We start from the raw sequence: 12,557 nt of genomic DNA, 5'->3' as shown, positions 1-12,557 counted from the left end.
TGCTTTCATGCATGCTTCTGTGTTGCTTGCCTCGAAGCAAGCATAGAAGTGATTTAGCTCGTCTGGTAGGCTCGTGTCACTGGGCAGCTCGCGACCGTGCTTCCCATTTGTAGTGTGTAATAGTTTGCAAGCCCTGCCAGAAAAGACAAGCATCGGAGCCGGTGTTGTACGATTCAATCTTAGCCCTGTATTGGTGCTTTGCCTGTTTGATGGTTCGTCGGAGGGCATAGCAGGATTTCTTATAAGCTTCTGGGTTAGAGTCCCGCATCTTGAAAGCGGCAGCTCTACCCTTTAGCTCAGGGCGAATGTTGCCTGTAATCCATGGCTTCTGGTTGGGGTAGGTACGTACAGTCACTGTGAGGATGATGTCCTCGATGCACTTATTGATAAAGCCAGTGACTGATGTGGTGTACTCCTCAATGCAATCGGAAGAATCCCAGAACATATTCCATTCTGTGATAGCAAAACAGTCCTGTAGTCTAGCATCTGCTTCATCTGACCACTTTTTTATAGACTGTGGTGCTTTCTGCTTTAATTTTTGCTGGTAAACAGGAATCAGGAGGATAGGATTGTGGTCAGATTTACCAAATTACCACACAGCCATGAAATCTCCATAGACAGACATTGGCAGTAGAATGGCCCGTACTGAAGAGCACAGGGACTTTCAACATGGCACAGTCTTAGGATGCCACCTTTCCAACAAATCAGTTCGTCAAAGTTCTGCCATGCTAGCGATGCCCCGGTCAACTGTAAGTGCTGTTATTGTGAAGTGGAAACGTCTAGGAAACGTGGCCTGTGGAATGTTGTCCTACTCCTCTTCAATGGCTGTGCAAAGTTGCTGGATATTGGTGGGAACTGGAAACGCTGTCGTACACGTCAATCCAGAGCAACCCAAACATGCTCAATGGTTGACATGTCTGATGAGTATGCAGGCCATGGAAGAAATGGGACATTTTCATCTTCCAGGAATCATGTACAGAGCCTTGCAGCATCGGGACATGCATTATAATGCTGAAACATGAGGCAATTGTGGTGGACTAATGGCATAACAATGGGCCTCAGCATCTCACAGTATCTCTGTGCATTCCAATTGCCTTTGATAAAATGTAATTGTTTTCGTTGTACGTAGCTCATACCTGCTCATACCCTAACCCCACCGCCACCATGGAGCACCAAGTTCACAACATTGACATCGGCAAACTGCTTGCCCACACAATGCCATACACGGTGTCTGCCATCTGCCCGGTACAGTTGAAACTGGGATTCATTCATGAGGAGGACACTTCTCCAGCGTGCCAGTGGCCATTTGCCAACTGAAGTAGGTTACAACGCCGAACTGCAGTCAGATCAAGACCCTGGTGAGGACATCAAGCACACAGATGAGCTTCTCTGAGACAGTTTCTGACAGTTTGTGCAGAAATTCTTCAGATGTGCAAACCCACAGTTTCATTAGCTGTCTGGGTGGCTGGTCTCAGACGATCCCACAGGTGAAGAAGCCGGATGTGCAGGTCCTGGGCTGGCGTGGTTACACGTGGTCACACGTGGTCTGCGGTTGTGAGGCCGATTGGACATACTACCAAATTCTCTAAAATGGCCTCCCAACTGGCGCAGCGGTCTAAGGCACTGTATTGTACTGCTGAGGTGCCACTACAGCCTCAGGTTCGATACCAGACTCTGTCACAGCCAACCATGACTGGGAGCCCCTTGGGCGGCGTATGCTTGGCCCAGTGTCATCCGAGTTAGGGGAGGGTTTGGCCGGTGGGATTTTCTTGGCTCATCATTCTCTAGCGACTCCTTGTGAAAGGTCGGGTGCCTGCAACCTGACTTCGGTTGTCAGTTGGACAGTGTTTCCTCCGACACATTGGTGCAGCTGGCTTTCGGGTTAAGAAGCAGCGCGGCTTGGCAGGTCATGTTTCCGGGGGACGCATGACTCTCGACCTTCGCCTCTCCCGAGTCCGTTGGGGAGTTGCTGCGATGAGTTACAAGTTCGTAACTACCAATTGGAATTCACACGCTTATGGTAGCGTAATGAACATAAAATTCTCTAGCAACAGCTCTGGTGGACATTTCTGCCGTCAGGATGCCAATTGCCCTCTCCCTCAAAACGTGTGGCATTGGGTTGTGTGACAAAACTGCACATTCTAGTGGACTTTTATTGTCCCCAGCACAAGGTACACGTGTCTAATGCCATTTTCTTTGTTCATGTTATGTTCATGTTATGTTGCCGCAATATAACAGAATTACTGGTAGGCCTGGGGCTACTCGCACTCAAAACCATAAAAAGGAAAAACCAAAGAGGGCGAGATGCAAAACTTTATTTAATGCTGCAATATAATAACTTGCTTGTATGACTTGACTTAGGTCTACTTTTGGTATTACACTAATAAAGTTAAGAAACTTTTGTGAAGGTTTGGTGTGGTATGGCTATTATTAGGTTTGACTAATGCAGGCTTATGAAGGCAATGCGCACCAGTGTTTCAACTGACTCCGACAGTTGAACTTGAGCTGAGGAAGAAGGTTTTAGGCCTACCAGACTTTAATCTAACAATAATGCTTATCCTTCTGTACGCCTATATCTCTATAGCAATAGTAGCCTATCTGACAAGTATAAATGCATGTCGGTGTCAGGAACATGGCGCCGGCATGTCTATATTTCTCTCGATCTCTCTAGGGCTAGGCCTAAGCATTATATTTATAAAATATATAAATATACTGTAGAGTAGAGATGCCTAAGCATTATATTTATAAAATATATAAATATACTGTAGAGTAGAGATGCCTAAGCATTATATTTATAAAATATATAAATATACTGTAGAGTAGAGATGCCTAAGCATTATATTTATAAAATATATAAATATACTGTAGAGTAGAGATGCCTAAGCATTATATTTATAAAATATATAAATATACTGTAGAGTAGAGATGCCTAAGCATTATATTTATAAAATATATAAATATACTGTAGAGTAGAGATGCCTAAGCATTATATTTATAAAATAAATATACTGTAGAGTGGAGACGCCTAAGCATTATATTTATAAAATATATAAATATACTGTAGAGTAGAGACGCCTAAGCATTATATTTATAAAATATATAAATATACTGTAGAGTAGAGATGCCTAAGCATTATATTTATAAAATATATAAATATACTGTAGAGTAGAGATGCCTAAGCATTATATTTTAAAAATATATAAATATACTGTAGAGTGGAGACGCCTAAGCATTATATTTTTAAAATATACTGTAGAGTGGAGATGCCTAAGAATTGTTTTTAAAATATATAAATATACTGTAGAGTGGAGATGCCTAAGCCTATAGGCAAATCTGTATGTAGTGCCCTGATGCATTTAGTGCTCAAATCTCTGACAGCTGAACCGTGAGGTGGACAATTATTGTTTTAGGAAAGTAAAAATGAATAAAACAATAGGCTATAAAGTTTTGAATATCCTACACAACGAAACACAACAAATATTTTGTCATTTGTTTTAGGCGGGTTTTAAGGACAAGTAACTGGATCATTTGGCCATTTTCAGTCATTTGATGGCGCTGGCAGTGCCCGGTGGGAGATTTCTTTCTCTCTCTTTCTACTCTCAGAAATGAATGGATATTTGGTATTTATAAGGATCCCCATCAGCCGCTACTCTTCCTGGGGTCCACATGAAACACGACACAATACATAGTACAGAATAGTATTAGTCCAGGACTGAAATACATACATTTAAAACATCAAACATAGCCTACATATCAGTACATACACACAATATGTAGTCAAAATGTATTCCGATACCAACGTTTAGCAATTTACCATCCAGGTGTCGGTAACAGGTGGTTTGTACTTATTTATAGACAGCATGTAACGGCTCTCTTCTATCTCCTCCTCTGACGAAGAGGTAGAACAAGGATCGGACCAAAATGCAGCGTGATGATGATTCATGATATATTTTAATGAAAGAAAACCTATACATAACACAAACTACTGAACTAACGAAATGAAATAATGAAAACCGAAACAGCCCTATCTGGTGCAAACACAAAGACAGGAACAATCACCCACAAACACACAGTGAAACCCAGGCTACCTAAATATGGTTCCCAATCAGAGACAACGAGAATCACCTGACTGATTGAGAACCTCAGGCAGCCATAGACTATGCTAGACACCCCTACTCAGCCACAATCCCAATACCTACTAAAACCCCCAATACCACAACACAACACAAAATAACCCCATGTCACACCCTGGCCTGACCAAATAATTATATAAACACAAAATACTAAGACCAGGGCGTGACACAGCAGCAATGTTTTCACCTCTTCGACAGCCACTTTGTGGAACTTAAAACTACAGCGCTTGTCTTTCATTATTTGGTCCTTTAAACATGAATATGAACACTCAGCATTTGTTGTTTACATGTCATACCTAAGTTTACTGCTCTCTTGGATCCAAACCTGCACGTGTCTGTTTGGGTCTGTTTTTCCAATGGGCCTTTTTCGGAACGGGTCTATGTTTAAAAATATATACAGTATATTTATGCACATTAGGTCGGGTGGGAAAGCTACAGATCTATTTCGAAACAGGTCCAACTTTTTGGACCTGTGAAGACCTCTAGTGCAAACCTTCTACAGCGTTGAGCTGTTCCCAAGGGTACAAGGTGTGAAACCCAACAGCACGGCTGTGTTTAACTGGCACTGGCACCAGGCAGGCAGGCAGGCCCACAGTGGGTATCAGGTCTCTCTGCAAACACCCCACACTCCCTCCCTTCCTGCCAGCTTCCCTCCCTGCCTCCCTCCTTTACTCCTGATGCCGGGCCAAAACCATGTAAATCACAAAGCACCATGAGCACTCAAACAGATCACAGCCAATGTTTAGAAGGAGAAAGAAAATAGAAATCCATAAGGGAGAAAGATCTCGCCAAGACAGTAAAATAGAGGGGGGAGCGTGATGCTGATGACAAGATTCTACTCTTCAAAAAGAGATTTGCTGCTGTTGTCCCCTCACTGCAGTGTGGCTGGGGACTGTTAACACAAGGAGGCTCCTTCGAGACCATATATAGTTAGGTAATAACACTTTAAGCTTTAAGAGAGACATTGGAAAGAGATTAACAACAACAGAGAGAGTGAGAGAGATAAAAGAGAGGAACAACCCCAGAGCCAAGCCCTCAGATACAAAGAGAAAGAAAAAGTAGTTGAGGCAAGCAGGCTCACAGAGTACAGAAGAAGGCCAGGTTAGGGTGAATAACGTCCAGGTGCGTTCGCCACTGAGCTTCCTGTTTCAGTCCCTCTCCCTCTCAATAACTCTCTGCCTTTGGGACAGAGTTGAAGAATCCCAGCCCCCCTTCTTCCCCTCTTTCTCCACCCCTATGCTGTGTGAGGAGGGTAGAATGCAAAAAAATATGAAATTTAGTATGATAAAAAATCTCACAGAATTTCTCTAGATTTCTGAAAAGCGCTTGTGGAGAACAAATTACAATAGACAGATTTGGCAGACAGCCAGACGAGAGGAGAGGAGAGGAGGAGGCAGAGGTCATTTTACCATAGAATTCACAAAGGAAGCCCCCAGTAGGACAGACAAGGGGTTAGAGGATGGACCAATTAGGATGCACTGTTGGTCCAAAGGCACAGGTAAGTGGGAAATCTGAGGTTTGTAGGTTTTCAACTCATTGCCTATCAAATATACAGTGTAAATGGGGTCATATTGCACTTCCTAAGGCTTCCACTAGATGTCAACAGTCTTTAGAACCTTGTTTCAGGCTTCTACTGTGAAGGAGGAGAGAATAAGAGCTGATTGAGTAAGAGGTCTGGCAGAGTGCCATGAGCTCAGTCTCGCATGCGCCCGTGAGAGGTAGGTGCGTTCCTTTTCCTTTCTAAAGACAAAGGAATTCTCCAGTTGAAACATTATTGAAGATTTATGTTAAAAACATCCTAAAGATTGATTCTATACATTGTTTGACATGTTTCCACGACCTGTAATGTAACTTTTTGGACTTTTCGTCTGAACTTTCGTCTGGACTTGCCCGCGCCTTGTGAGTTTGGATTTGTGAACTAAACGCGCTAACATAAATGAGGTATTTGGACATAAATGATGGACTTTATCGAACAAAACAAACATTTATTGTGGAACTGGGATTCCTGGGAGTGCATTCTGATGAAGATCATCAAAGGTAAGTGAATATTTATAATGCTATTTCTGACTTCTGTTGACTCCACAACATGGCGGGTATCTGTCTGGCTTGTTTTTGTGTCTGAGCACCGTACTCGCATGGTGTGCTTTTTTCGTAAAGCTTTTTTGAAATCTGACACAGCGGTTGCATTAACCAACATTTACTTCAATATTTTTGAATTTCGCGCCCTGCCTTTTCAGCGGATGTTGTCGAGGAACCCCTAGCCTTATTAACAGTGGTGTAAAATACTTAAGTAAAAATACTTGAAAGTACTACTTAAGTTGATTTTTGGGGTATCTGTACTTTCTATTTATATTTCTGACAACTTTTACTTTTACTTCACTACATTCCTAAAGAAATTAATGTATATTTATTCCATACATTTTCCCTTACACCCAAAAGTATGCACAAATACTTAGCAGGACATTGATAATGGTCTAATTCACACACTTACCAAAAGAACATACCTGGTCATCCCTGCAGCCTCTTATCTGATGGACTCACTAAACACATTTGTAAATTATGTCTGAGTGTTGGAGCGTGCACCTGGCTATCCGTAAATAAATAAAAAACAAGAAAATGATGCTGTCTGGTTTGCTTAATATAAGGAATTTGAAATTATTTTCACTTTTACTTTTGATAGTTAAGTATATTTTAGCTTGTGATACTTTTGATACTGGAGAGAACGAGCTGGAAAGAATGAGAGCGAGCTTCTAGACTATCTAGTCGACAAATGAAATACATTATTCTGCACAAAGCTAGAGGGAAAGTTAGAAGGACTGATTTTTTATCAAGGATATCAGAGAATACAACACAGAGTTAGATAAGAAGGGTATTTTCTTTTAGAAAACCACACTAATAGAGATAGAGAAACGCAAAAGAGATCAATAGAAAAAGATAACGGCAAAGAAAAGTAAAGATGATATAAGTAATACTAATATAGAGAGTTTCATGGTCTTCACGGCACTGCTCTGTGGGTTGAAATACTGCAGTGGTGTAGAGGAGGTGTTGAATGAGAGAGTTTAATTGGGGACATTAGGGGTGGCCTATTGTGCTGCTGGTTCAATCAGGTTCAAAGGACATGTCAGGGGCCAGTCAGGCCAAGGTGAATGAGAGGAGGGGGCCAAGCAGAGCCGGCAAAAGGGCTTCCCATACTGGATAAACGTCCCTGCCCTGGGTCAGTGAACGTTTTGGAAGACAAGTGGGTATCACACAGCAGTCTGACACAGTGAGCCTGAATGGACCCATCCTCATCCAGCCCAGCTGTGGCCAAGACAACAGGTTGGAGTTCACCTGTGTGTGTGTGTGTGTGTGTGTGTGTGTGTGTGTGTGTGTGTGTGTGTGTGTGTGTGTGTGTGTGTGTGTGTGTGTGTGTGTGTGTGTGTGTGTGTGTGTGTGTGACTGTCAGCTCCTCTGTTGGGGGTAGTTCAGGAGAATGCGTGGTGAGGCTGAGTGGTGGTGGTGATGGGTCAGGTTCTAAAGGTCCCACAGGGAGTAGGCTGTCTGGCAGTCAGACTATGACTTCCCCTCCTCAGGCAGCATAGGAAATAGCTGCTGTCTTAACCCTTCCCTCTGCTTGGCTCCAATAGCCCTCATTAAGGCCACGGTTGAAAAAACTGCTGCATTGGGCTGGCTACTCAACAGAGGGACGGTACAAGTCAAGAGCTCACTCAAGTACAGTTAACCCCTTCCATTTGCATAGGTGGTACTATTTCTATTGAACAGGTTGTTGGGGCATGCAGTTGTTTCTAGCTATTATCCAATGTCATTTAGTTGCATTGCCTTATTGTAAGAAAGCATAGTTGTTTAGTACGATTATTTTTGATACTGTAATGGCTTTAATACTTTAGTGTTTCTACTTGCCACTGGCTGTCACTAGTCAGCATGCCTCTATTGTAAGAATGCATAGTGGTTTACTTCAAAAATATTTTGGAAAAATGTAATAGCCATGTGATTTTTTTGCAAGCTCTGATGCTTGACGTATTGCACTCTGATATTTTTCTGGCTTGTGTCGTGTACATGTAATTTTGGCCTGATTGTATGTCATGTACCTGTTTGTGTGATACTGATGTGCAGTGGTGGAAAAAGTACCCAATAGTCCTACTTGAGTACAAGTAAAGATACCTTAATAGAAAAGGATTCATGTAAATGTGAAAGTCACCTAGTAAAATACTACTTGAGTAAAGGTCAAAAAGTATTTTGTTTTAAATATACTTATGTATCATAAGTAAAAGAAACAGTACGAATAATTTAAAAATCCTTATATTAGGAATTTTTTAAATTTATGAATAGCCAGGGGCACACTCCAACACTCAGACATAATTTATAAACAAAGCATTTGTGTTTAGTGAGTCTGCCAGATCAGAGGCAGTTTGGATGACCAGGGATGTTCTCTTGATAAGTGCGTGAAATGGACCATTTTACTGTCCTGTTAAGCATTCAAAATGTAACAAGTACTTTTGGCTGTTAGGGAAAATGTATGGAGTAAAAAGTACATCATTTTCTTTAGGAATGTAGTGAAGTAAAAGTTGTAAAAAATATAAATAGTAAAGTAAAGTACAGCTCCCCAAAAAACTACTTAAGCAGTACTTTAAAGTATTTTTACTTATGTGCTTTACACAACTGCTGACGTGTTCATGATGCGGTCTTGGTCCAGGTCTCTCTTTATTTTGATTCCTTTTTATGCCGTTCTGGTTGCTGGTCTGAATCTAGCACTAGGTAGGTATGACTGGAGACTTCTTTCAGTCATTGTTATCTCTTGACCAATACTCATTATCTCTTGACCACCCTTCCCTTGTTGAAATCAACTTTTATCTCTCTCAGTACCTCTGTTGTCAATACATTGTTCAATGCCTTGTATGTGGACAAAGGACTTGGGCCTTTAGGAATGTTACAGTGCTCCTACTATGGCCATGTGAGCGGAGAGGACAGCCCTCTGTCCTACACAGAGCTAATGGTAATGCCCCCAACTGGTCTTGTTGACACACACCATAAACATGCCTGTCTACATAAAGCAGCCTAGACAGACAGCAGGTGGAGGGAGATTAGTTATGCAGCTCCTCTAATGTCATGTCAAACCCACTGATCCCATCCTCAGACCAGGGCTGACTCACTAGAATACCCCCCTCTCCACCCTCCATGCGCCCTCCCTTCCCCACTAGCCCAAGTAACCTTCAAACAGCAGCCGAGTAAACTGTAAACTTCACCTCTTCCAAGTCCAGATGCATTAGGGCTGCAGCTGCATGTTCTTAGTAAACATGTCCACCAACCACGGCACATGAATGACAGAGAGAGGCTCAGGGTGGGGTAGTGAACACAGCACCAGCGGACCAAAACCAGGATCTCTCTGCACCATCTGGACACTTCCCAGGGACACTTCACCCATCAGGAGGATCCTCCACCCACTGCCCCCCACCACTCAGAACCTGAGAGCATAAATATTAGTGTGATGGGGAACTTAATCACATCCACATTGGCTGTCTGGGCTCTGTGAAAAACTTGTTCTAAAGGGAAGCTGGTGTTTTCCCCCTCTGTGTTTAGTCTGAGGACTTTGCTCACAGAACCACCCTCATCAACAACCCTGCTGTCATGTGGAACACTCACCTCTGAGGATCACAGGGGAGGAACACACAAAGGGTGAAATACAAAACACTGACAGAGAGAGTACTAAACAGAGATCTTATGAGTTCACACAAAATATTTGTATATTTGTGCAAAGAATGATAAATAGTACCTTTATTCAGCAGATCCACTTTATTATAACATAAAACAGACCAGTATTATCCATTCACTACCCATTCCCATTGTAGAACTCCCCAGATGAGAGTGTTGAGTTTGTGGTTTGTGCCTGTCGTTAAGGATGTGTATGGGGCTTAGTGGAAGAGCCTCAAAGGACTGAGGACTGTGCCTGGTCAGATGTGAGGAGGTTCCTGACAGCTGAGCGGCAGCAGATGTTGGAGAGAAGAGAGAGGTGCTGCTGGACAGACTAGAGCACAGTTTAGAGACAGCGCTTCTCTCACAGGACAGGAGCCAATAGGCCACCCAGAGCGACAGTGGGCAGGCCAGGCAGGAACGCAGAGACAATGAGGATGGGACAGTGTGCTGCTTGGACAGGAAAAAGGAAAATCCAGTGTGAAGAAGACAATGAGACCTGCTAGATGGATAGGATAGGGATGGGGAAGCTCTGTCATTGTTGGTTGTATAAACAGGCAGAAAAGGGGACTTTGAGGAGATGGATGGAATTGATAACAATAGGAGGTTAATTATAAGTATATTGGAAAATAAATAATAGCATTTTAGTCAACTAAAATGAGTTGTGGATAGAGTATTTATTTAGGGACATTAAATGTAGCACAGTCTATGAATGTGTCACATTGTGAATATGCATTATTCACTAAAGCAGGTAGTTCATCTGAACGGATGCTTCAAGGACACAGAACCTTTGAGTGAGACTTTGACACGTTTGTTTTATTTATTATGCCTTATGATGATCTAGCCTACTTACAGTATCATCATCATTTCCATGAAATGTTATAATTAGCCTCTAATACACGAAATTAGAAGATAAACAACAATACATGATCATGCATGTATCCATACCTTTTTTGATAAATAGAGGTTTGAGACGCTGCGGACGACTCTCTGTTGAGTTGGGTCCCAGCTGAATATTTGTAAAGCCCCGTCCTCCAGGTGGCATGAGCTGCAGAGGTCAGCCACAGCAGCAGCACAATCCAACGGAAACTTTTTCGGCAAAGCGCGGACACAACGTCCCGTTGACACGCTCCCATTTCCGCGGCCTCAAAAAAGCACAGGCAGAAAAGTTCCTAAAAAGCTCAGGCTGACTGGAAAGCAGAGCTAGTGAGTGAAATATTTATATGCCTTAAAGTCCAGGTTTTCGCGTCACCGAGAGGGAGCGCATTCCATCATCAACCAAATACATAAAATGTAAATATATAAATTACACGTACCGTTATAATAGCAAAAAATAAAGTGGATGTCTTTTAAATGCCACGAAAAGAAAGGTGACAATGACACCCCGTGATGTCGCACAAAAACCAAAATCACGGACTTAGCCGAAAGTTCCCCACATGCCCAAATCTATCAGCAGTGTTCCGAAGCAACCAGACGAAGTAAACTTGGAATTGTGACTGGTCAGTCTCTTTTCTTTTCAATATCAACTCTCCCTCCCCCCGTCTGTGCGTAATGTAGCCTGTCTCGTGTCGAGCGTCTCACAATGGGCAAGAAACTATAGTTTTATACTCTACGTGAGTCTTTTAAAAGCAGAGCCTGCAGTCTTTTACCCTGCCCATTCCCCGTTTCAACCTTTCACCGCGGACAAGGCATGCCTACAACAACACGGATTCGCTTTACGCATCTGTCATCACGTCATTACACTAAACACTGAACTACCCCAGAGTGACTGATATTCCTCAGTAATCATTTAGTTTAGAAAGTCTACTATGGTACACGTGGGAATCACGTGCACATGATTGTGAAATAAAGAAGTGAGTAGGATCATGCATTCTGATGATAATAAACTGATGATAATAAAACATGAATACATACACATACTGTAGTTTAATATTATGGTGGTGTTGATGACCTTAAATTAAAGTCTTTGCTATTGATTGTCATTGAGTGTCATATTAATGTGCATCCTTTACTGTAGGACAAAAGACCCATATGCCAGACACACTTTTGCATTGTGTCATCTGGTTTATATTGACCGGGGTTGGGGTCAATTCCATTTAAATTCCAGTCAATTCAGAAAGTAAACCAAATTCCAATTACACATTTTCCTAATTGAAAAGCATTGACTTTAATTGGAATTGGAATGTCAGCGTACTTCCTGAATTGACTGTAATTGAAATTAAATTGACCCCAACCCTTTTAGAGATGCTATTTGTTCTCACTTTTCTCTGTATCCTTCTTCCTCCCACCTAATCTTGGCCTTTGTCCAGCCTTGAGCTATGTGGTTGCCATTAGCATCATAACTCAGCAGCCCGTGCGGGCAAACACCAATGTTTGGGCATGGTCCAGGCAGACAGAGCCAGACAGCAGGGGAGGTTAGCTCTCTGTAACCTCTTTCCCGTACCCAGTGGAGGTGGAACTTGGAGGGTTTCTGTCCAAACAGCCACTAACCACAGGGCTGTGGGACGGCTCCAAGCAAAACACCTGGCAGCCTGGAAACCAGTAATCTATATCTGTGGTCAGAGTGACTACACTTCTCAGGTCTCCCAATGGGCAGCACAGTAGCGTTCACCACTGCAGGCAGGCATGACGCCAAATAGGAAGAGAGGCTATCTAAGAGCATGATTCATACCAGCACACAGTTACACCACAACACAGGACAGACATCTTGGCATCCTGTCCTCCTGAGGGCACACA

General features: G+C 42.6%; 1 protein-coding gene across 3 annotated transcripts in view; it reads right to left on the bottom strand.

The window, feature by feature from the left end:
• LOC112248529 (EMI domain-containing protein 1) overlaps positions 1-11,582 on the bottom strand; it is a 98,348-nt gene extending 86,766 nt beyond the window's left edge. Inside the window, exons 1-2 of one of the 3 annotated variants that reach the window (XM_024417650.2) lie at positions 11,138-11,582; positions 10,770-10,966 (exon numbers count right to left, since the gene is read on the bottom strand). In XM_024417650.2, coding sequence (XP_024273418.1) covers positions 10,770-10,957 — 188 coding nt within the window. In that variant the 5' untranslated portion in view covers positions 10,958-10,966; positions 11,138-11,582. Of the gene's footprint in view, positions 1-10,769 lie in introns of all 3 variants that reach the window. The other 2 variants (XM_024417649.2, XM_024417651.2) reach the window with 2 other exon arrangements.
• Positions 11,583-12,557: the final 975 nt, after the last annotated feature.

The sequence above is a fragment of the Oncorhynchus tshawytscha genome, linkage group LG12, assembly GCF_018296145.1.
Source record: "Oncorhynchus tshawytscha isolate Ot180627B linkage group LG12, Otsh_v2.0, whole genome shotgun sequence".
Lineage (NCBI taxonomy): Eukaryota > Metazoa > Chordata > Actinopteri > Salmoniformes > Salmonidae > Oncorhynchus > Oncorhynchus tshawytscha.
This window is presented reverse-complemented; position numbering and strand designations above follow the sequence as displayed.